The sequence below is a fragment of the Cnephaeus nilssonii genome (genome assembly GCF_951640355.1).
Source record: "Cnephaeus nilssonii genome assembly, chromosome: 21".
NCBI lineage: Eukaryota > Metazoa > Chordata > Mammalia > Chiroptera > Vespertilionidae > Cnephaeus > Cnephaeus nilssonii.
The window spans coordinates 2579980-2606357 of NC_137092.1; the positions used below are offsets into that span (position 1 = coordinate 2579980).

Here is a 26378-nt window from a genome sequence, read left to right on the forward strand (position 1 = left end):
CAAATCACAGCTTTATGTCTTCCCTCTGAATCCATTTCTTTCCCTTCACTATAAAATACTCGTGTAGAAGACAGTGAAAATTTAGTCCATAGTGAAAGCAAGTTTCTAAGCAGAGGTGTTGTATATCAGTCCTTTTCCTGTTTTCATATACTTTTTTTTTAATCCTCACCCAAGGATATTTTTCCATTGATTTTTAGGGAGAGTGGGAGTGAGAGGGAAAGAGAGAAACATTGATGTGAGAGACACATCGATTGGTTGCCTCCCGCATGTGCTCCGACCAGGGCCTGGCCAGGGAGGAGCCTGCAACCAAGGTATGTGCCCTTGACCAGAATCGAACCCAAAGCCCTTCGGTCCGCAGTCTGAAGCTCTAGCCACTAAGGCAAACCAGCCAGGGTCATATACTTTTTACATGTCCTACTCCCGAAATATTCTTACTAACCAAGCTCACACAGTTCACAGAAACACATTAAATTCAACATTCTGATTATTAGCATGTATACTTTAAACTGCAAAACAATTTCAAATGAAAGTTGAAGAGGTAGAGCAAAGAATTAGCACACTCAAAAGTCAGTACATGTACATCTAATATAAAATCTTTGGCACATCGAAGTGATCTATCATTTGGAAATTCTAATTTATATTAAAAATTTTTAAAAAGCTACCTGTATGTCATGCCATCCACACCCTATCCCTGAACTTCTGTACATGTTTACACAGTGTTCACAAGAGCAGATCTAACATGGCCAAGAGCCTTCTTCCCACACTCTAAGCACTCTCAGGTGCTGTAACCAAGTGCTCTTACTCATGTAGTATACGTACATGAGGAAACTACTACATATGAAAAGCCATCGCCCAGTAACGGCTACTAAATGTTTTAGGTGAGTTCCCTAGTTCAGGATACCTTGTAATTGCCAGCAGTTGCAAAGTATCAGATTCAATATGGCTTCATTCAACAATTAGCAAAGGTTCTTTGTCTTACCCTGGAACTGTTGATATGTCAGTATCTTGAAGTGTCTCTTATCTGTATAATATGGTCCTTGAAAAGAGTTTTTGAAAGATTAAATGAACATTAGCAATATTTACAAATAAAAACGGACTGAGACGCTGCTTAAGAGAAGGATACTCTTGATTGGATGGTTGTCACAAGAAAAATGGGCCTATGATTCTGGGTGAATTGTTTAAAATCACCTCCTTTTGCCCAAGGAACTGCTCATACTTGAAACTTAAACCAAGAGAAAGTTGCCTACTTTATTACGCACACAAACCCGTTTTGAAATTAAAAAGCAAGCACAATGAATATTCATGATGCTCTTTTGTATAGTACTTACTTTCAAAACAAAACGCCAATAATACAAATTTAACTGCATAAAACACTAATAAAACTCCAAGTGAAAGAAAATTGGGATGAGCATAGACTTTCAGGAAGCAATAAAACCCTGGAAACTGCAGCTCAAATGACTCAAGCACTTCAGACCTAATCTGGTCACGCAAAGACACGTCCAAGTTATTCAATAGCTACCTGAAAGGTTTCAAGGACAATACTTGCTATAAAGGATTCATTTAACTTTATGACTTTTCCCTTTACTGTACATTATCATCGATAATATAGACACCTTAGGAGATAACCATCTTCCCTCATAATTCTTAGGTGGTAAATGTAAAACTTTTTACCAATGAAAATGATAAAATGAATTACTAGCATCCTCTAGCTCCCATTCCGTCGGACAAGTGTGACTTTACCAGGGAGTCACTGTGATTAGAACGCCCCTATAACCATCAACTCTTGCCTGGGAACGAGTACGAGCTGGTCAGGCCGAGTTTAAGAAAACCCCACTGCTGTCTGTAAAGCACCGTGTTCACACACCAGAGCCTGGCACCGACTCCGGGCCTCCCGTCCCCAAGTCCCCAAGTCCCATGGGCTCCTCTGAGCCGCCTGCGGGCAGGCACAGCGGCAGCAGCAGCACCGAGATGCGCACAGCGGGCTGCCGGGCCTGGCAGCTCTGCCGCTGCTCCTGCGTGCGGGATGGCCCCGCGCGGCCGCAGTTCCTCCACCAGGCGGTGCCGGCTCAGGCGGCAGAGGGCGCCGTTAGCTGTGCGGCAGCTGCCCGGGGAAGTACGCCGAGGAGGGAGGGACCGAGGCGGGTTTGCAGGCTGTCTGCAGCGCTCCGAGCGGGCCATCTTTCTGATGGTCTGCAATGAGGAAGACAAGGTGACTTGGCCCCCCGTCGGCCTCGGTCCCCTGCCCTCCCACCGCATGGCCGGACGCGGACGCGGAAGGCCTCACCTGCAGTGCTGAAGAGGTTCTGGCTGAGCCCCCGCAAAGGAATGCTGTCTTCCCTTTTCTTCAGGTACTTGGGCTCTAGCCCTACGTTTTCACCACTTAACAGGAAAATAGTCATTATTTACTTAAACTCTTGTTTTTCTCGTTAGTAGTTAATTTTGAATGTTCATCTAACCTAATACTATACATGTGTTTATAGTTTTGTTCAAAACAAACCCCTTTAGTCCCTGTTTTCTTCAGCAAATAACTTAGGTGCCCGCCAGCTGCAGTGCCCTCTTCCCAGCGGAGTGGATCCGAACACGTAAGACCGAAACCCGCAGGGCTGGGCTGGGCTGGGCTGGGGGAGAACCGAGCTCTCCACGAGGACCGGACCATACGTAGGGGCTGCCCTGAGAGCATCACACTATTGAGACTCTCCCACCTCGTCTGTGTAAAATGAATGCCTTCTTCTTTCTTCCCCCAAAAGCTCTTTCAACTCTGTGCTTCAGAGGGGTCATTAGTAGATATCACTGCGTCTGGCACAACAGGCATTCTGGTTAGATGGGTACAAATGTGATATTTCAAAAAGAAAGCCATGTCCACCCTGTATTTTCTCTTTCTGCCACGGCATCCCTTCTTTCCAACCTGCCCCGGTAGCAGCTTCTCTCGGGCATCCTTGCAACAGGAAAGTAAAAGTTCTTGCTAAACAATGACCTGATAACCTTAAAATTAGAGGAAGGTCTTTTCCCAATTTTCAGAAAAGGTGAATAGGTATTTTTTCCACTTTAATGTTCTTTTCTTCTTTAATCTTTGATCCCCCTGCCACTTTTTACTAGCTGACAACAATTTAAAAACCTAACAAATTTCAACAGAGAAAATGCAAAAAATAGCTGACCAGTCCTACTTTTACGGACACGATTTTTTGATTTTTGTTCTGCAAATAAGATCACCACACGTTGTGCAAGTGAGCTGTGTGTGACATGAGTATGTAAACATCGGTGTGGAAAACAGGCGGCTCCCAGCACTGACTGGTCCACACTCGTCGGGGGGCGGCTCTAGAGCAGCCCAGGGCGCAGGGCCGGGAACTGGGTAAGAAGCTTCTGCCCCGCGTTAGTCTCCCAGTGTGAACACACAGAGGTGGCCACTCATGACCACCAGTGCCAGCAGGTGGCCCTGAGCGCCCTCACACTGGAACAAGGAAGCATGCCGACAAGAAAACAACGTTCTGAACATGAAGACCAGCCGAGAGACCAGCCTGCATATCTGAGCTGTTTCATTCGGCCACAACTCGCTGATTGGCCGGACGGCAGGTGAACCCTTGTCTCAGGTCCAAGGGACAGGAAGGAGCTGGGCCGGCCCAGCGGGGCTGCGCGGACAGGAAGCTCATGTATGTATGTATGTATGTATGTATGTATGTTCGTGGGACAATCTCATCAGCCTGTACTCTTACTTGCCGAAGGGTCCCAGCAGGTTAACGAGCTGCTTCCTCAGGTTACTATTAGGAATAAGATTTCTAGCTATCTTTTAGAAAATAAAATTTTACTATATATCTAACTGCATCCTACAGTTTAAAAACCGTATGAAAAACCCCTTCCTTATAGCTAAGAGTGACTAAGTTACATGCACCATCAACTTAAAATGTCGCAGATAAACAGGCTGCTGGCTTTGCAGGCCCCGGTGAAATCCTCTCGGATGACTTTCAGAAGGGCGAACATGACGCGTTAGGTCAAGGGGTACTTACTTTTCCTTGTCAGCGGCGCCGGGCACACTAAGAGTTGTTGCTGACTGAACATCCCCTAGTGACGGATTTGGTTTTGTTAGCTGCAAGTTAAACTGAACCTGTGAAGCGAGAAAACACCTCATGTAACTGAACTGGTGAGGACGGAGACAAGCTATACGGAGCGAGGTGCTTACACGTTTTTCCTGGTAACCGAGAGCACAGAGGTCCAGGCGCACGCTAGTTCATTACACAAACACGTTTTGTTGAGAAGATTTAATACGAGGATTTCTCTCCTTGCCCCAAAAGTTCCTATCACACAAGCTAGATGAGCGGCGGAGACAAAGCACGAACACATTTAGACAAGTGTGTGCACAGAGTGAGTCAATAAACGAGGGCTAGGAATTCGAATTTTAAAATAGTCAGAAGTAATCCAACAATCCATGTAAAAGTCCAAACCAAATACCAGCATGCGATATGGAAGTCTATTTAAAGACATAGCGACTGTGACTGAGTGGGTCTCACGCCAGGGATGTGTAAATGTATCTATGTCAGGAAACCACAAACACCAATCCCACCCATAGGTCAAAGGAGAAAAGGCACAATAAAACAATGTCTACTTTTGGTAAAAACGCCTAATGAAGTCGGCATAGACAGACACTAGTGTAACAGGATAAAATTAGAAATCAGAAAGGTAAACACTGCTGTCCTTGGTTAGCAAGGTTCAACAGTCTCAAGATATTGGTTTTTCCTACAGCGATCTACACATTTAACACGGTAACATTAAACAGAAATAGGAATTTTTAAAAGCCAGACAGGATGATTTTAAAACTCCTTATAAAAAATAAACATGCAAAAAGAGGGAGGAACACTGGAGTATCAGATATTAATGCATAATATAGTTTCTGACCACCAATCATAAACAATTAGAAAACTGGAGAAAATAAACAAAAAGAATGTTATCAAATCTGGACCACACTTTGGAAAAATTGGGCAGTTTCTTAAAAATTAAGTCTATGCCCCACCCAGTCCTTCTATTCATAGGTATTCATCCCAGGGAAATACAAAGCTGTACACCAACGTTCATGGCAGCCGGATCTGAGTCAGCCCCAAACTGAAAATGACACAAACGTCCATCAAATGGCAGACGGAGGGGCTAGCGTGGCCTCCCCACGCAACAAGCAGCACAAGCGATCGGCAGTGGGTACTGATGCGCACCACCACCCGACAAACCTCAAACCCGCGGTGCTGAGCGGGAAGACCCGGGAAGCGACACACTGCACGATCCCATTCACACGACGTGCAGAGGCAGGTTTACAGCGGCAGAAAGCTCATCAGTGCTCGCTCAGCTGCTTAGGGGACGAGTGTGGGTTCGCTGCGGAAGCACGAGGGAACCTCCCGGGAGAACTAAGTGCTCTGACCCGGCACTGCTGTGATGGTCTCACCACTGTGCGAACCGACTGAAATCAGTAAACGGTGAACTAACAATGGGAGACGTATGGCATGTAAATTATACCTTAGGAAAGTTTTAAATTAAAAAGGCACCAGAGCCGAAACCGGTTTGGCTCAGTGGATAGAGCGTCGGTCTGCGGACTGGAAGGTCCCAGGTTCGATTCCGGTCAAGGGCATGTACATTGGTTGCGGGCACATCCCCCGGTGGGGGGTGTGCAGGAGGCAGCTGGTCGATGTTTCTCTCTCATCGATGTTTCTAGCTCTCTGTCCCTCTCCCTTCCTCTCTGTGAAAAATCAATAAAATATAAAAATAAAAATAAAAAATAAAAAATAAAAATAAATAAAAAGGCACCAGAAAGAGACTGAAAAGACAAGTCCAAAATACGGAAATAACCACAGTGAAAATATAAAACCAACAGTAAATGTCTGGAACATGTAAAGAACATTCATGACATCATTTTATAAGGATTAAATCTCCCTAACAAAGATGAATAAAACTGATAAACAGAAATCTAATAGAAGAAACACCGCCCATAAATACATAAAAAGATGTTCCCCACTTAATTACCAGGGAAATGCCAGAGAAGCCAAAAGGCCTACGGCCCAGTTCCTTTCCAGAACCTATCCTACAAATCCACTGCGTGAGGCCAGAGACCACTGCTAAGCACTGGGCGAAGACCGAGACCGCAAACCGCCTCAAGGCCCGCAGCGGAGCACCAGCGGGATGGAGGAGCACACGCAGCGGACGCCAGCACGAGGCCACCCAGGCAGCAGTCTCCAAAGCAGGCAGTGACCACAACTCCATCGAGTACGAGACAATCCTGTAATTCTGACTTACACACTGGACAGTGATGTACTCATCCAACACATGACCTAATACAACCGACCACACAGTTTTTAAAGATAAAGAGGACGTATAAGCTAGTAAACGGCTATATATAGCTACTTAGGTGTTAATTCTCTTACCTTCGGTCCTGAAGCCGGGTGGATGGCATTTTTGGCAGACACGGGGTGAGGAAAGGTGTTCTGGAAACCAAATGAAGAGGAGACAGGGTACCCGATGCCACAAGTTGGGTAAGGCAGTCTACCATCAACCTGAAAACAAACACACACACATTGGAGGGTGAGAAATTGCTTCTAAGTAAGTGTTTGCTGATCCGAGAGACATTAGCATCTGCTGTAATAACAGTTACCATCACCTCAGGCCAGTTTTGTTCATCACGACACCACAAAACTCCACTGTTCCACACCACGAGGTTGGGGTAGCTCGGCTTACCCAGGGCTGGGCCAGCTCAACCGACCAACCACTGGACCTGCCTCAAACTATTTTTTAAAAATACCCTTTTACTGATTTCAGAAAGAGGAAGGGGATTGAGCCCACAACCCGGACTCATGCCCTGACTGGGAATCGAATCCAGCGGGTGACCTCCTGGTGCATGGGACGATGCTCAACCAGCTGAGCCCCACTGGCCGGGCTCCTGGAACTATTCAAACAAAGACTCTGAGGCATCTTGGTTCGCTCTCATGCCCCACATCCATCCGCAAAAAAAAAAAAGGGGCGGGGGGTGTCCAGGGAATAGACTCACAGTCAATAAAGCAATCAGGGATAAAACCCTTTTCTGCCAGAGTGAGGAGCAACAAGAGCACCAGTGTTCTTAACTGACTAATGGAGACAATGCTTTGCGTTACCAGTCATTTTCATTATAGTAACGACACCATTAACCAGCAACATGGAAGCAGTTTATTTAGTGAGGCCAACTGGAACGCACATCTTCAGTATGTGGACATCAGTGGCTGCAGGACAAAAACACCCCTCACATGGCTGATCAGCAGTCTTTTCAACTTCGTAATTCAGCACCACGCACTTCTTTTCACCTTCTGCACCTCAGCAGAAATCCCCCTCCTTTTTTTAAAATCTTCACTTGAGGATATTTTTCCATTGAATTTTTCAGAGTGGAGGGGGAGAGACAGAGAGAAACTTTGATGTGAGAGACACACATCGATGGGTTGCCTCTTGCACGGGGATGGAGCCTGCCACCAAGGTACATGCCCTTGACAGGAATCGAACCCAGGACTTCAGTCCGCGGGTCGGCGTTCTATCCACTGAGCCGAACCGGCCAGGGCTCCTTTCCCTTCTGTAAACCCCAGGACTGCCTGGTTCACCAGAGCAGATGAAAACCCAGGCAGGCATCTGGGCCTGAGGCCCTGTGCCAGTGCTCCGGCAGGACCACAGGAACACGGTGCGGGGGCACGCGGGGCTGAGGGCTGCTCCTGGCGTGAGGGCAACCGCACACAATGGGGAAGCCAGGAGCCGGCCACAGGCTGGTTTCACTGGGATGACAGCCCCGTGCTGGAGGCCTCCAGGGACGGTCAGGAAGCGGGGCTTTCCTAGGGGTCGGCGGCTCCCGGGAGGTGAGGGTAGCTGTGCCGGGGCATCTGAGGAAATCTCACCTAACGCCAGGAGACATGCATTAAGGCCAAAGCTATCACTAGGAGGAAGCACTCATGTGACCATAAGATGGTTGCCCATTTTGTTGGTTTGGCAATGTCTGTATTTTTGTCCTTTTTCTTTTTCTTTTTAAATCCTCACCTGAGGATATGCTTATTAATTTTTGTAGAGAAAGAGGGAGACAGAAACAACAACTGGTTGCCTCCCATACGCACCACAACCGGGGATTGAACCCGCAACCTTCTGTGTACGGACAACACTCCAACCAACCGAGCCGCCAGCCAGGGCTGGAGCGGTCTTGTTTTTGTCTCGAGCCGGCACAACTGGACCGGCTTGTCCGATGTGGACACTGTGAATGCACAGTTCCAGAGGCGAGCCCGAGGCCCAGCTGGGAGACCCAGTCCAGCTCCCAGCAACACCGAGGTGTCGTTTCTTGCAAGGAAAAAGCGAGAGATGTGGTTCTGGAAGCTAAAAGCTTCTCTCTCGCAACAGTTCTTCCTAGACTCTAGAGCTGACAAGCCTCTGAACAGGGCTGTTCTCGTTCTGAGAGAATTCCGTGGAGGTCGCTTCCACCCCCGTTCCCAACTTGAGCCCAATCCTTGTTCTCACCTTCCCGAGGCCTCCTAAATATGTGTGTATATGTGGTGTGTGTGTGTGTGTGTGAGTGGTATGTGTGCGTGGTGTGGTGTGGTGTGTGTGTGGCGTGTGGTATGTGTGTTGTGGTGTGTGTTTGGTGTGTGTATGTGTATGTGGTGTGTGTATGTGTGTGTATTTATGTGGTGTGTATATGTGGTATGTGGTATGTGTGTATGGTGTGTGGTGTGTATGTGTGTGGTGTGGTGTGTGTGGTATGGTGTGTGTGTGTGTGGTGTGTATATGTGGTGTGTGGTATGTGTGTGTGTGTGGTGTGTATATGTGGTGTGTGGTATGTATGTATGGTATGTGTGTATGTGTGTGGTGTGTATATGTGGTGTGTGGTATGTGTGTATGTGTGTGGTGTGTATATGTGGTGTGTGGTATGTGTGTATGGTGTGTGGTGTGGTGTGTGGTGTGTGGTATGTATATGTGGTGTGTGATGTGTGGTATGTGTGTATGTGTGTGTGGTGTGTATATGTGGTGTGTGTGTGTGGTATGTGTGTGTGGTGTGTATATGTGGTGTGTGGTGTGTGGTGTGTGTGTGTGTGTGTGGTGTGTGGTATGTGTGTATGTGTGGTGTGTGGTGTGGTGTGTGTGTGTCTGGTGTGTATATGTGGTGTGTGGGTATGTGTGTATGGTGTGTGGTGTGGTGTGTATATGTGGTGTGTATATGTAGTGGGTGGTGTGTGGTATGTGTGTATGTGTGGTGTGTGGTGTGGTGTGTGTGTGTGGTGTGTATATGTGGTGTGTGTGTGTGGTGTGTGTATGTGGTGTGTGGTGTGTGTGTATGATGTGTGGTGTGGTGTGTATATGTGGTGTCTGGTGTGTGGTGTAGTGTGTATATGTGGTGTGTGGTGTGTGGTATGTGTGTATGGGGTGTGTGTGTGTGTGGTGTGTGGTATGTGTGTATGGGGTGTGGTGTGGTGTGTGTGTGTGTGTGTGGTGTGTATATGTGGTGTGTGGTGTGTGGTATGTGTGGTGTGTGGTGTGGTGTGGTGTGTGTGTGTGGTGTGTATATGTGGTGTGTGGTGTGGTGTGGTGTGTATATGTGGTGTGTGGTATGTGTGTATGGTGTGTGGTGTGGTGTGTATATGTGTGTATGGTGTGTGGTGTGGTGTGGTGTGTGTGTATGGTGTGTGGTGTGGTGTGGTGTGGTGTGTGTGGTGTGTGGTGTGGTATGTATATGTGGTGTGTGATGTGTGGTGTGTGTGTGTGGTGTGTATATGTGGTGTGTGGTGTGGTATGTGTGTGTGTGAGTTTTCAGCACCTCTGGCAGTACTTAGCTAATACTGAATGATTTCTAGATCTACTCAAGTCTTAGGAGAAGTGTGCCCTTGAAGTGCAGCCTCTCTGTTAAGGGCAGTCCACCTGTTCCACTTGCAGGGAACAGACCCTACTCGGTGCTAAGCTCTGTGGACGCCCGTCTACCAGCACCAGCCCGTGGCACGGAGACTTGGTGACAACCTGGGGCTGTTTTTGTTTCAGGGAACTCACTCAGACCTCGCCCTCTGCACGTACATCTTACCATGTGAGCGTTAGGGGAGAGCCCGCTTCTGATGGCGCTGCTGGAATGCACCGGTGGGGTGGCAGAAGGCCCCAGCACGTCCTGCTTTCGCACTAGCTGATTGTCATTTAGTTCTTTATTTAACCATGTGATTACTTACAGAAAACAACAAGAAACAAGGGAAAGAACTTTAGTAAGCTATTTTTACTTTCCTAATCATTTTAAATATTAAAAATTAGGCTGAGGTTATTTTTTTAATTTAAAATTTTTAAAACTGCCTTATATAACAGGAGAACAATATAGGTTAACTTAAATTTTTGTCATTTAAGATTCTTATTAAAAAAAGAAAGATTCTTATTTTAGCACATAGAACCCCTTTTTCTATTACTATCCCAAGTATGTGTCTGCGAGTCAAGGGTCTCTTTGAAGGCTTTCAAGAATGGTATCTTACAGTTTATTTCAAGTTCACACTCATACCTGACAACCAATACTAGTAACTCAGAAAAATGTTAAACGCTTAATTTTGTATTTTAGTTTCAAATAATTTATATTAATACTATTAGGTAAATACAGCAATTGAAAATGAGGGAAGAATTCTAAAAGTAAATTATAGTTAATATTTTAACACTTTTAATTCTGGGTCACTAATATAGGTGATGTAGTTTCTTTTAATGATGGTAACTGTTTTACAGGGCAGGTGATATAATTTACTATAGTAAAGACAAAAGACAGTATATTTCAAGCAGAAATTATTTGCATATAGCAATATCCTGATTTCCCTAGACTTTTCTATGAATTCAAGTATAATATTAAGGTTCTGAATAAAAACAATGAATTTCATTTACATAAAAAGATAACATACTTACACTTTTCATTATTTTTTAGAAGCTGTTTGCTTTCCTCAAGTTTTTGAACTGTAGCTTCTAACTGTTCTTGTAATTTGCATACCTGAAATAAGTCAAACCTCATAAATATAATAAAGACTACATTAAAAACTGAAGAAATATACTGACTGATATTAATTTAAGAGTTCATAACTCTTATTATTAAATAGTGAAGGCTCACCTATTTAGGAAATGAACACTAAAGGTATGTGAGTCATAACTAACTTTTCAAACAAAAATAAGTTATTACTTCTATTGAATCTAGTTGAAGCCAAAGCCATTCTCTAATATAACAAAGTAGAAATCTGAACTATACATCTGAGGAAATGTGTTATCTTTTACAAATAATCACACACAGAAGTATAAAATATTCTCCACCTCCTGCTCTTTACTTCGGAGAGACTGCCCAACATCTTGTAATTCCTTTTGTTCCTTTTGTAATTTTTCTTCCTTTTCAGCCAAGAGTTTCTCTTGCTGAATGGTAACTGTATTCTTCAGTTTCAATTTCCCCATTAAAGTTTTCAGATCCCCTTGTAACTTCTTGATAATTTCATTTGCCTGTAAAAGAGCTTCATATGTATATTTCTATGTAATCCAATAAAATAGTAACATTCTGTTAAGTTTTCAAAGACAAACCTTAAGCAGTTCCGCTGATAAAGATTTTATAGTTGCTTCAAGTTTTCCTATTTGTACCTGATTTTTCTCTCGGTGTTCTTCTAAAGCCACCTGATATGTTTTTAAAAACACGAATAATTAGGACCCTTTTTGAGGAAAAGCATCACTATAAATGTGATCATCAATTTGTTTACAACACTGTAAAGTAGACCTTTTGTTCCTGGATTGTATCGAATGCTTCTTTTGTTCTTAGGACCAGCTGGTCCTTGTCCTTGATCTCCTGTTCTAGAACAGCCACTTTTGTCTGCAGCTGATTCGCATGCTTCTCCTTCTCGTGGCACTCGGCATCTAGCGTCGAGTTCTCTCTTCGCAGAGACAGCACTTCCTGCTTCGCCCGCTGCAGCTCCTAGAGGCGGTAAATAATGAGGCACTGCGAAAAAGCGAAGCTGCTGGTCTGGTTACCGATAATTAAGATGCTTAAAATATACAAAGTCTTCAATAATTTTGAAGTTCTAGTACTGATGTTCTTTTGAAGGATACAAAACAAGTCTAAGAGTATATGTAACTTGTAGATTCGGAATACAGTTGTGAAATAGGCTAAAAACTAACCCAATCACAAGGAAAAATAAAACAACCCTAACTTGTGAATAAATTACAACTTGAAAAAACTAGCTAAGAAATGTCTTGAAATCTACAGTTTTAAAAATCACTTAGATAATAAATACTGATTATAACAGAATTTCAAAATACATAAAGACCTTGTCATTCCACCATCTACACAGTGGCTCTCAAACTGATGTGCGTATTGAAGCACCTGACAAGTTTTAAAACCACTATCCTCGCTTTCCTGTGGGGCTCTGGAACCGAGCCCAAAATATCTCCACGGTCTGTCGGTCCTGCTGCCTGGTACCAGCCTCGAGAGATTCTGATCAGTTAGGATGAGGTATGGCCCAGGCTAGGCCAGGTAAGACCCCTCCAACTGATTTTAAAGAGAACCAAGGGGGAGAACCATAAATCCAGAGTGAAGAGTTCTCTCTGTCGCTCACACTTCTTTACATCGGGGGAAAGAACCAAGCCCATCGCTCGATACCTCCTCAGCTCCAGACAGCTTTGCTTTAAGCTCCCTGATGGTGGAGTCGCCTTTGTATCGCCGCTCGGTGAGGTCTTTATTAGCTGCTTCTAGCTCAGCCAGCCTGCTCTGCAGCTGCTGGGTGTTGCGCTGATGGAGGACTTCTAGCTCTTTTTTCTGCTGCTCATGCTGCTGTTGGTACTGCATCTGCGCCTATTACATAATAAAATATAGTACCAAATTCAAACATATACGGGAAGGTGTGAAGAAAAAAAACAATCCTAGTTATTCTTCTCTGTAATTATAAGATTTCCTTGTTTTGAAGAGGAGCTGTTTTCAATCATGAACTTCATGAAGAAGCAGGTAAGGTCAACAAAGGCAGATTTACACTCTAATCTCGTTCATAACTTCTGCTCCTCCTAAACACACGTTTAGATTTAATGGTCTTCAAGTTCAGGGAAGAAGAATACAGGATGAAGTAAAAAAGCAAACTGCAAAATAGTGTATATAGTGTTAACCAAATGAGAGGGTACATAAGGAACTTTCAGTATTTGCTTTAAACACCATTATATTGTTTCCATTTTTTAAACGTGTTTTATAATGAAAACAACAACAAAAAACCACATACCTAAATTTGTGAAATCAGCAAGGTACTGTGCATTAGTTCAGCCCTACATTTAGTAGTTACATTTTAGCTAAACTAAAATCTGAACATGGTACTAACTGTGTAATACCATGTTGCCTGTTTGACTCATACCACAAACATATCTTAGTAATTTCTGTTGAGTACTATCAAATCCTAAATACTTTTAAAAAATAAACTATACTTTTCTAATTATGACAGATATACATGCTATTAAAGGAAGAAAGAAATCACAAATGACCAATAATCTCATCCAGGGACTCATTCTAAAGATTTAGGATTAACATCCCTCATACATATACAATATGCATATTTAAATTTAACGTATTAGGACTAAGCTATTTATGCAATTTAATCATGCTTTTCATTCCCTTACCATTTGCATCTTCTCACATCATTAAAAAAAAATCTGTAAACATGTGAGTAGTTGCACATTTCACCCATAGCTGTACGTTCCTTCATTTAATCCCTGCCCTACTGTGGTCACTGAGATTCCAATTTTTCACAATTACAAATAAAATGATTCCTATTATTGTACATACATATACATGCAAAATTCAGACTATTTCCTTAGGATTAATTATATGTCAAAGAATGTGAATATAAAGCTTGACACAAGTTCTAAAACTGCATTATAGCATGTTCTCTCTCTCTCTATTTCCCCTTTTCTCTCTCCTAAGCTCCAAAGTCCATTCTTTTATCTCTGTAACTTGTTTCCTGAGCCCACCCAGCCAACCTGGCTCAATTTTTCCATGGCTTACTTTTTATACCTCTTTAAGTTTCTAAATAAAGTTTTGCTTGTTTAAAAATAATAAAAGTAAAAATAAAATGAAAATAAATAAAACTGCATTCCAGGGAAGTTGTACCCATTCAAAAATTCCTACCACAAGTGCAGGAAAGTATCCTACATAATCCTATATAATAAAAGGGTAATATGCAAATAGACCGAATGGCAGGACAACCAAACAACCAATCAAAGCATAATATGCTAACGATATGCTAAGGCTGCTCAACTGCTCGCTATGATGTTCACTGACCACCAGGGGGCAGATGCTCCGATAGGTTAGCTTGCTGCTGAGGTCTGGCCAATCAGGACTGAGCAAGATGGGCGGGACACGCCCTGGAGCCCTCCCGTGGTCCTTCCCCGGCCTGATCATGCACCAGTGGGGTCCCTCAGCCTGGCCTGCACCCTCTCGCCATCTGGGACCCTCGGGGGATGTCAGAGAGCTGGTTTCAGCCCGATCCTGCAGGCCACACCGCTTGGGAGGGCGCCAGATGCAGGGCTCATGGCTGGCGAGCGCTGCTGCAGCAGCACTAGCCTCTCCCAGGCAGCACTGGACTGCGGGTTTCGGCCTGATCCCTGCAGGCCACATAGAGGGACCTCACCCGTGCATGAATTCGTGCACTGGGCGTCTAGTCTTTTTCATAAAATACTTTGGGAATGTTACATTACTACTTTACAAATTCCCTCATTTTTTAAAAACTGGAAAGGGGATGAGAAGGGAGCAAAAAAGATAAAACAGGTAAGAGTCCAGATAAAGCTGCAAGTGCAACCTTGGAAGACAACACTGAAGGGGCAATCCAGAAAAACAAGCAGAGCCACCTGGGAGGTGCTAACTGCGACCGGCGAAGGGTAATCAAACACGCTCACAGCAACCAAGGCAGTAAAACGGAAAAAATGGTTTTATCCCAGTGATCATTACCATTTTAAGTGTTTTGTTTTGTGTGTGTGTGTGTGTGTGTGTGTGTGTATGCGCACATGCTGTGATTTTTTTTCAAGTTGAGGAACAGAATTACATCATTTAGATTTTCTACTTTATTTCAGATGATTCTGATCCACATCAAAGTTTTATAATCACTGTCCTATAGAGTATCTATCAGCAAAAGGAGAACAGAGCAGCTGGTTTTAAAGTATAAAGGACTGATTCACAACCTATCAGAAAATGCAGTAGGGAAGGCAAACAAATCCTTCAGTCACTTTGACGTGATAGTATGCAATATCCATTAATATTTTATATGGGTATATTGCAATCTCACTTCTAGGAACAAGGAACGTTCGTTACAGTATTATTTACAATAATCAAAAATTTGAAGCATTTAAATGTCCACCAGTTAAATAATTTGTTATAGCCAAACAATGAATACTATGCAGCCACTGAAAAGGAATACCCGAACCAAAAAAGAATGATACCTACAATGTCATGTTAGGTGGAAAACATTCCAGTCAACAGATCCAGTAGGATCTCAGTAGCAGAGGACAAAACCAAAACCCAACGTGTGTACACATGTATCTATGATTATATATAGTTTACACATTTCACATTTTATAAATATAAACAAATATTCTCAAATTACATATTATTTACAAGTATGGAGAAAAGTCTGAAAACCCCATTAAATATTTCTAGTTTATCTCCAGTTAGTAAGACTTTGATAGGCTCTGTAAAGTCGAACACTTTACAGTACGCACACATTACTTTTATAATGAACACTATGACTAAGCAGTAACAAGACATTTTCCCGGTTTCCTGAGGTTCATACCTGCAAGGCCTTTTCCCTCTCACTGGTCAGCTCCTGAGAATGCTTACTCGACAGTTCTGCTGTGTGGGATGCCCATTCATTCCGTAACTTATCTAATTCTTGAACTTTTTCTGATAATGTCTGCATCAGAGTTCAATACAAAATAGTAAGAGTCTCTTAAACGGGTCATTAGGTTAGAACATGCCAATATTTACAAGGATATCAAGGAATATGGAAGCACAGATTTTCAAGATATACGCAAAGATTTTTTTGAATTTGAGGAAATCAAGATTAGAAAAAAGCAGTTTTAGATCTTTGGTTAAATCTGGCTCTTCCCCACCCAGCCCCTCCTCTGGCATGAAGAAGTACACACCCCAGCTGGAGCCAGGCGGTCAGAGCATTCACTTAACACGTGAAGCCTGGGCACAGGCTCCCAAGGTGGGCCGTGCTGTGCAGAATAGCGGATTATCAGATAGTCTGGTCCTCAATTTCAAGTACTAGGGGCAAAAAGTAGTAGCTATGACTGAAACGATAAACCTGTCAGAGGAATTAATTCTAAACATAAAGGGGAAGGCTTACAGACCACCTGAAAGGCCACTTTAGATAAGAGGAATGAGGTAAAGGAGAGGAGCAGAGACGGAACCTGCGACAGACGCTGAACATCATCTGACTTAATGAAGACCTGGAGGAAACGTGTCATACACTGGGGATAACAAAAGTGTTTGGATGGAATAAAACATCAAAGAGCTAAAGCATCGGATTAAGATAACTAACTGGTAGGAAAAGGGTGGGAAAAGGAGGAGGAATTCTGTGATAGCATGCTTTAAAAAATACACTAAAGCCTGAATGGGAGTCCAGAGGCAATTCAGAGCCAATGTTTGGATGACTTACAAAGAAAAAGGAAACCTGATTTACCTTTTGTGTGAAATTCAGTTGCCTAGTAACATCCTCTAGCGATTGTGTCAGTGATAATTTTTCTTCCTGTTTATAAAAATAAAATGATGTAGCTTACAATTTAATTATGCTACTGCTCAAACTTTAGCAAAGTACAGCGTCAACATCAGGCTGGAGTTGGTTAGAAACTGGAATCACAGGCCCCACCTCAGACCTGAGTCAGAATCTATGCCAGCGAGATCCCTAGATTTGTGAGCAATTAAATTTTGAGATGCACTGGTCTACAGCATTGGACGAAGGAGACTTTCTGAAGATGCTTAAGGGGCCTCCAAAGCTGCTATAGAGCACTTATTTTATTTCATTCGATTTAAGATTGGCTAGATATTCCTACACGTATCAATAAGCTGATGAAACCATGACCCCTAGAGTTTAAGTGACCTGCCCAAGATCGCAGAAAAGTAGTAAAAACCCTGGGACCTCACTTTCTCAGTTCCTGGTCCAGTTCTATCTTTGAACCTTGAGTAAATGAAAAATAAATATACTCATTACATGTTACAAAATTTTTCTGGACATCTTATTCAGAAAACCAAAACTAAAAGCAATATAGCTCTTCAGTGTTTTATCTGAGTCCTTCGGTGGTTATTTTAAAAGAATACCTTGAATTCAAATCTTACCTTGCTACATTTCAAACAGCCTGCTAGAAACTTCTTTATCTCCACATCATTGCCAGGTAAAAGTTTTAGAGAGAGGTGTGTAAGATGCTTAAAAGGATTTGTCTCTACCACATTGAGAAGGACAGGAGAGTTATCCAACACAGCTGCTGGAGACACCAACTGCAGCAGAAACCTTGGGAAACGAAGGTCACGTTATCACACGGTTATGCCAGGGAAACTCTCCCACTGAGTCACAACCCCATTGCATCGCGTTCCATAACTCAGTGGACCATCAGTGATTAGAAGGATCAGGAAAGGGGGCATACTGAAACCCTAGGGGCCAACATGAAAGACTCCCATGGTAAAATGTGATAAACGGGTGTCAATAGTAAAACGTGTAACTTGGATAAGAAAAATGACTGATTGAGACATAATGAATATATTAATGCCCATGATTTCCCGATGAAAGACAGATGAGGAAAAGCGAAGAACTAAAATAAAAAACAAACTGAAACCACAAAAATAACTAGAGTAAGAACTTCATACTCTAAAAATTGACAATTTAAAAGAATTAAGCATTTATCTTTTATTGTACGACTTTTCAGAGTAATCAAATCGCCCTAATTGATGAGGGTAAGTTCTTGATTATAAATGAATTATATCCAATAAATATAGACAGAATAGGATTAGAAAAGCATAATTTTGTAGTCTCTGCTGACATAACTGATTTGATCAACAACCATCAGCTGAAGAAGCAACAGAAAAGGTTGGAGAACTTTACAGTGAAAGGATCAGGCATCAGCACCCCATGAATATCCCCCCCACACACACCCCACTTATTCTCATTATAAAAACATACACTTGATGCTATTACATATTTCAGATAATGAACATTAAGAGTAAATATTCCTGATTTTAATCGTGAGATGAAGTAAATTTAAGGTTTCTTGGAGTCCTGGAACCCCCGCTTTTCAGACGGACAGGGACACCTGTCACACACAGAGAACGCTGTGCCATGCACTCGTCCGATCCCGAGAGCTGGCGCCGAGACTCACCTGGGGACTTCCTTGGCATGCTCCTGCGTACACTGCTGAAGCAGATCTATAAATTTCTGCGGGAAAGCTAAAAAGTCTACCAGAAGACCTTGCTGGAATTTTAAACTACACAGAAAACAGGAAAAGATATTTTTAGAAAATTTAACTATCTTTTATTATAATTAACACCCTGGAAGATCATTTTTTCTTTACTAACCATGCATAATCAAGATTTAATAAACTAGGGAACTTTGATTTTTATAAAATTCATTCAATGAGAGGGAAAAGGTCAATAAATTTAGCTAAAGGTCCAAATTTCTGAGCCACTGTAAGCAGAACTCTAATAATCTATGAAATACATATTTTCCCAAAAACATTCTGAGTAATTAGAGTATAAATAGTCCAGTGTTCCCAAAATACCTAAATGTTCCTAACAGGTATATAAGTGTTTCAAAGAGAATAGTACCAATGCATTCATAGAACTTAAAAGCTTACTTATCCCTAGATTAAATAAAAGATCAGAAAAGTAAATTTAGTTACCTCTGAAAATCTTCCTCAGATATAACAAGGTTATAGAGGAAAAATGGATCGGTGTCATCGGTCAGACGGATAACTAAGTCCTAAAAGAAAGTGATTTTTAATGTGTTTAGTAGCTGTGGCTTTGAGTAGAGTGAGATCACCCACATCAATGCACCCGCATCAGCTTCAGCTGGCTCTGGTTCCTGGAGCTGCTGGCTTCCCTAGTCTTACAGACGTGCGGCCTCACAGGGGGCCGATGCTGCTTCCTGAGAGCCCGGGGGGGGGGGGGGGGGGGTTTAGTAAACGCTAGGAGTTTTAAGTTCAGGAATATCCTCCTAGCGGAGCCTTAGGAAAACTCAGACCCAGCCCTTGCTGCACTGTGACACAATGACAAAAATATTCTTTTACATTTTCAGTTTCCTGCAAGTTAATTGGCTGGTATTTCAAAAGTGGCAAACACATGAGCACAAATCACAGCCGTCCACCCTGGGAAAAAGGAGCATTTGTCCCTCGGGCAGAGGACGGGGATCAGGTGACATGCGGCCACCCTCCTGCTCCAGATGGCCTCATGTGGAACCCAGCAGCCTCAGTTTCAAGGGAGTCAGCAGCTTTCATCAAGACCTGCTTCCAGATTAAGTTTACCGTGTGCCAGCTCATCACAGCAGCCCAAACTGACAGCGAAGTACACGGACATCACGGACTCAGAGGACACGGGTGTAAGGAAAACAGAGCGACAATCTACTTGTGGCTACTGAGGAACTGTTAGGGGCCCCAGAAAAACCTACACCACCTCTGAGGAGAGCTAGAAAATGGAGAGGTCCCATGGCACGCACAGGAAGAACATGGATAACCTCTTCCCAAAACCAGCAACCCAGGCACTTGCTCTGCCTCAGATGCCCTGTTCTTCAAGCACCTGCAAGTGAAGTACTTCCTGAAACCCACCCCGAGATGCTGTACAAAACGGAAGCTGCTGCCAGCACTCCCAGGTCCCGGGCTATTCTAGAGAAGCCGTGGTGGAGAAACAAGGCCCTACTGCTCAGCCCTGCAGTCTGTGTCCATCCGAAGACCATACAGGACCGATGCTCCAAATGCCGCTCTTCAAAAGGCAGAGGGAGATTTAAGAATCTCTCCCTGCAGAGAGTCAGCCATTCCGCTCTCACATGCACGCCATGAAACGCCCATCTCTAGGGCAGCTATAGATATTGTCGCGTCATAAGTGTCCTGGGCAAACCTCAGGGCCCAGCCTCCCAACCCCATTCTCCTGTGCTTTAGAAATACGTGGTATCATAATCTCTCAGTTATCGTAGTACATTCTACTACTCGGACCTGCAAGTTACAAAATGGCCCCAAATTAAAAGCAAAATAGGTGTAAAAAAGATCTCACATTCTTAAACAACAAAAACAATTCTCTGCACTGTAACAGAAATTATCATAGTTCAAAAGCGAAGTGAATACCCACCTTTCTGTGAACCGGATTAGACACTGCTTGCAGCTCAATGCTCACTCTAACACTGACTCTCCTGTGTGAAGACACAAGCCCGACCGTCAGAAGCAGCCACAGGACACAGTTTCCCCACCTCCTACATTAGCTACAGGGCCTTCCTCAGATGTTCCTCACTGTGAGATGTTGGGAAAGACCCTGGGTTTGAAGTTCAAGTTCTTATTCTCCCACTAGTAAGCAGTAATCAGGTCTTTAACCTGAGGCTAAATTTGTCTCTCCTGTGAGATGGGGTTGTCATGAGGAGTAAGAGAGATAAAAGACGGGGAAGGCCCAGTACTAGCCTGGACCATAACCTTACTATCCTGATTCTGAAACAGCATCTGTTGAAAGATAAACCATCAATTTAATAACTTTTCACATTAAAAAATTACCAATTCAAATAATCAAATGATTTATGAGAGATTCCATTTGAAAAACTTAAAATGTGATGTAATATTAAGATACTGGAATGTTGAGTCAAGGACTAGAATAACATATTCCCTCCCCTCACACACACAAAATGTGTGTTTTTTCAGATCCACAAAGTACATCTGTTCAATATACTCCAGGCAGTATATGCACAGAAGTATCACCAACAGGTTACCACCTATCTTATTCTAGAGCAGTGGTCGGCAAACTCATTAGTCAACAGAGCCAAATATCAACAGTACAACGATTGAAATTTCTTTTGAGAGCCAAATTTTTTAAACTTAAACTATATAGGTAGGTACATTGTTAATAACTTAATTAGGGTACTCCTCAGCTGGCCTTTGCTAAAAACTCAAGGGGCCAAAGAGCCGCATGTGGCTCGCGAGCTGCATTTTGCCGACCACTGTTCTAGAGGAACTCCAGGCCCTAAAAGGAAGAAACCGTAGTTTTCCACATTCTATACTGCACCCTGCAGACTCCAGTACTGAACAGAGGCATATAAATAAAGGTGCTCATAAACATTAACCAAATTGAACAAAGATATTTAAATAATTAGGAAATAAAGGGAAAATATTGGCGAAAAACCATCTCTACATAAGTGGTTCTCAAACTACTGTGCTAGAATTAAATAATTAAATAACATGGAAAGGGAAAGAAACAAATAACTTGTTCGATATTAAGTTATCCTTCTAAAGGTGTGTTTGAAAGCTTTCCCACAGCCCACCACTACCTATGTGCTACAGAAATAGAAAGTGTGGACAGAGCAATGCGCACGGATGGAAAACCTGGTAAGAGCTGACCAAAGCTAGCTTCAAGTGCTCGATGTTTTATGCTCTGACTTATAATTTTACATTGGCTTAAAATCTTAGCTCATATGATGAGGTTACCATGACTTGTGTCTGTTATCTGAAAAGAAACAGGCAGCGCTGGTGAACACCACAAAAATAGGAAGAATTACCTTTAAACCCACAGAATGATTTGTTTCTGTTTTGCTAGTATCTAGAGCAATAGATGTAAAACAGATCAGGTTACTACTCCAATTCCACTTAAATTAAGCATTCTTGGGGATGGGGGTTTAAGTTTAAAAAATTTGGCTCTCAAAAGAAATTTCAATCATTGTACTGTTGATATTTGGCTCTGTTGACTAATGAGTTTGCCGACCACTGCTCTAGAATAAGATAGGTGGTAACCTGTTGGGGGGGGGGGGGGGGAGAACCTTCCCATTTCCGAACTTGTAAGATAGTTTCCCAATCACATGAATGCTTCTGTTACATATATTCCAAATGCTTATATGCATTAGATGTTGGGAGAAAAAAGGAGGAAAGGCCCACAGACTAAACCTGTTCCCCGTGTTTACTTCAACTCCCCCAGCCTCCCTAAACATCTTGTAGAAAAATCTGTGCTTTCCGAGGATATACTATCTGAAATCAGAAATCTTGTTTCATCGATTGTAATGGCTAATGTCAAAGGAACATTATAAAACAAATCAATAAAACCTCAATAAACATGCTATTTCTCAAAATAAATGCCACATTCTGAACAATGCACACATCTACAAAACATCTTCCTGGTCAGGTAATCTGGCATCAGCAGACCTGGATTCCAGCTCACCTCGGCCGCCCAGAAGCTATGACCTTCAACTCTCAATTCAAACAACTGAAAGCTGCTCTAAGCCAGGTACTGCGCTGGGTGCTAGGGTTACAAACAGAAACAAACATGGTCCATGTCCTCACACTGAGATCCCATTCAATGACCTGACCCCAGATTTGCTTCTGATTGTGTTGTAGGGCTTCCAGAGAGGGGAGGGGAGAGTCCCACTGGCTGAGTGCCCACACTACTGAGCCCTCGCCAGGCCCTGGGAACACACCGCCTTAGCTAACAACAGTCATCTAAGTCAATACCATCTGTCCTACACAGGGAGAACCTGAGGTGCAGCTATAAACCTGGTGAAGGTCACATTACAGAGCCCGAACCAGAACTCAGATTTTTCACCGACATCATGCTACCTAAGAAATAAGGTCAATTAATTTCAACTCAGGCAACCTTGACCAGAGCCTTATGTGGCCGGGATTTAAGACCGACCCTGAAAGTTATGAAGGAGGAGGCACTGGAGGCCGAGGGGAGCAGGACTAGAGGCAGGGCGCTGAGAGAGTGAGCTGCGCTCGGAGGGTAACGAGGAGTCTGGTGTGACTACCACATTGGGGAGCGGGGCTCAGGAAACAAAAATGAAACAGCAGGTTGGTGTCAAATCATGGGCTTCAACATTTTTCACCACTTTCCTCCCGACAGTTCTCCGAGCAGTGCCACTGTCTTAACGGAACTGCCTCCTTCTCTATGACGTCAGTAATTTGTAAACCTCATGCATTAACCACACGTTAGTAATAGCTAACGTTTAGTGAATGCGTACTATGCTCCAGGCACTGTTTGATCTAAGCACTTTAATATGTATTAACTCACTTCAAATTCATAATACTCCCATGAGGCAGGTACTTTTATCATTGATTTAAAGATGGGCACAGAGACATTAAGTAAACAAACAAATAAACAAACCTGACAACAAACCTGTACAAAATGAAGGTCAGTAAGTGGCAGACCTGGGATTTCAGCCAACCTGGCCCCCCAGCCTGAAACCTGAAGCCGTGCTGTGCTGCCTCTCCCAGGGAAACGGTTGCCCCTATTGAAGTGTGATTCCTTGAGGACCAGAATGAAAACCGGGGTTTCTGTTGTTTTGCGGCTGGAAGTGAGGAGGCAGGAAGCTTTATACTCTTAGCACCTCGGACAGTTCCTGGTACACAGTGGGCATTCGTAAACTTATTTGTTGAGCTGAACTGGCCTTGAATACTTAACTAGAGAGTCTGCATTGTTTTCCCATAGGTCAGCGATCAGCACACTTCTGTCAAGGGCCAGACAGTAAATACTAGGCTCTGCAGCCATAGGACTCTGTCACAATTACTCATCTCTGTCCTTGTAGCTCAAAGCAGCCACAGGATTCCTTCACAAATGAGGATGGCTGTGCTCCAGTAAAAATAAGGCTTTATTCACACAGATGGGCAGGGGGCCACCTGGCCATGGGCTCTGGTTTGCTGACCTCTGCTACAGGGGATAGAAAGGTTTCTAAACAGGAGGGTGAAAGGGTGACACTGTGTCCTAAATTCGGAGATATTCTCACTTACTAGTAAATGAGAGCCGGAGAGTAAGAGCGGCAGACAGGAGTAATTAGCCAGTTAATAGCCTGGGCCAGCTGACAAAAGACTGCGGGGATTTCGGGCTACCTTCCAGGTGGCTATTTCTGCGATTAGCGAAGAGAGACCAGCCTGGCGCCATCCAACCCCAGAGCTTCCGCTTATGGTTTACACGTGAACTTCCACTCTGCGGCCCACAGCGAACCCTCAGCCTTGGGGACTCCGCCCCAGCCCAGAACCAGCCCGCTTCACCTCCCACCACCCCTTTATCTACAGCCAGTGTAAATCCTCTTAAAACAACTTACATCAGTCTCCCCAACACACACACACACACACACACGATGTATACAAACACTCGCCCACGCCAGCACGGCTTTTCCACGTGGCGTGCTGCTGGCAGTTTAGGTTTCATGCCTAGCAATGAACCCTTCGCTTTAAAAAGACCTTCAGCTGTGGCAGTTAACATTTTTTTCTCAACCACATAATGAGATGGAGAAGAGCTAGGCGTTTCGATGTTGGAACCAGAAATGACACCCTCACCTTTCATCTTTCTATACCCATTCTAGAACGGTGCTGTGTCTGATCGAGAAAGCATGGAGGCCACGAACATGAGCCACATAATAATTTTACATTTTCCAGAAGCCACATTTAACCCAACATACCCCAAATATCTCCATCTTGATATAATCAGCATAAAAGTCGAGATATTCCACACCCCTTTTTTTTCACAGAGCCTTCAACGTCCACTGCGCATTTCACTCTATGGCACATCAGTTTGGATCAGTTCCCATTCAAATGTCCAGCAGCCACAGTGGCCGGCACTCTGGGCGGCAGGAAAGAATGACGGACAGAAACAACCCGCACGTCTCCGTCCGCAGCTGGTGGCGTGGCACCGCCTCCCTGCCTGGCTTGCCAACGGATTTTGGACCTAATTAAACTACATACTAGCTTCACATTCCTCAATAAATCAGCGTCCTCGTTTTCTATGCCCCATGTTCACGCTTGACCCTCCTAACAATCACCTGGGCCGGCATGTTATACCAGTTGTACAAACGAGAAGCTAAGAGACGCCCAATGAGTGGTGGAACCCGGACAACATTGCCATCTCCTGGGTGGGGGGAGTTTAAAGAGAGTAAAAGGGGGGTATGCATGCGGTGACGGAAGGAGACGTGAGGTGGGGTGGTGAACACAATACAAAATGCAGAACTGCACACCTGAAACCTATGTAATTTTATCAGCCAATGTTACCCCAATAAAATCAATAAAGGGGGCGGGGGGTGGCATAGCTCAGTAGTTGAGCCTCGATCTATGAACCGTGAGGTCACCGTTGGATTCCTGGTCAGGGCACAGGCCGGGGTTGCTGGCTCCATCCCCAGTAGGGAGCGTGCAGGAGGCAGCCGATCAGTGATTCTCTCTCACCATTCGTGTTTCTCTCTCTCTCTCCCTCTCCCTTCCTCTCTGAAATCAATAAAAATATACTTAAAAAAAAGGGGGAAGGGGTATTCCATTACCTGACTTCTGGCCCAATCTCTCCATGGAAGCGCCGCCTCCTTAACGAAAGTTGTCCTTGCGTTTGCCTGGGAGATGGGTCCTTATTTCCTACCCCACGGGGCTGTCAACCACAAGGGCCGTTACCCGACACTGTGGCCCCAGCGCGGGGCCAGGCGTCTGGCCCGCCGGCGACATTTACATGAATGGCTGGAATGTCTGGTTGGCCCCTGTGGTTTTTAGCCGATTTTAGTCACTCAAAAGTGTCGTAAATGGGAACGGGCGATACACCCCATAAAACCGGCTGTTCTGAAGGCGAAGCTCAAATGTACTTCTGAGAGAACCCCAAGACCGGGAGCCACGGCCCGAGTCCCGGCGCCACCCAGCCGGGCCCCCGGTCCCACCTGTCAAAGGGGAGACGGGCTCTCATCTCCATGGTCCCCACACCCACTCGGGGCGGCTCCCCGCCTCCTCACCCGCCTCCCTGCGCGTCCTCGGCAACGGCCACTCGGCGAGACAGGTGGCCCTGCGTCCCCGCTGAGTCCCCCCCCCGCAACCCCGCGTCCCGGGGCCGCCGGCCCGACGCCCCGCCGCAGGCCGCAGCCCACCGGCCCGAGCCGCCATCTTCCCCCTCGGCCCGACCCCAACCGCCACCCGCAGGCAGCGCGGACCGCGGGCCTCACCTCTCCTCGCAGTCTCTGCACTTCACCTGCAGCGGGACGAGCTGCTGGAACAGAACCTGGCTCATGCTGGACCGCTGTCCCGCCGCTGGGCGCCGCGTCCACAGGCCGGGGCTCCGGCACCCGCCTCGGCGGCGCCCGGGTCCCGCTCAGGTTTGAGTTTGGCGCTCGACTTCCGCTGAGGGGGCGGAGCGTAGGAATCGACGGAAGCTGAAGGCGGGTTGGACCTCGCCGGCCACCGTCCCCTCCTTCCGGTCGGCCGGGGGCGGG

General features: G+C 44.5%; 1 protein-coding gene across 1 annotated transcript; it reads right to left on the reverse strand.

The window, feature by feature from the left end:
* Positions 1-55: 55 nt before the first annotated feature.
* Positions 56-26299, reverse strand: SASS6 (SAS-6 centriolar assembly protein). The gene is made up of 17 exons (XM_079761570.1): positions 26112-26299; positions 20309-20369; positions 18871-18950; positions 18352-18456; positions 17318-17489; positions 16665-16730; positions 15771-15890; positions 12608-12799; positions 11729-11923; positions 11539-11628; positions 11281-11460; positions 10885-10966; positions 10040-10173; positions 6396-6524; positions 4002-4099; positions 2285-2379; positions 56-2190 (listed from the first exon to the last, which is right to left on the reverse strand). Exons 1-17 carry the CDS (start codon positions 26174-26176, stop codon positions 2087-2089), a joined length of 1968 nt encoding a protein of 655 aa, XP_079617696.1. The 5' UTR covers positions 26177-26299; the 3' UTR covers positions 56-2086.
* Between the last annotated feature and the right edge of the window lie 79 nt (positions 26300-26378).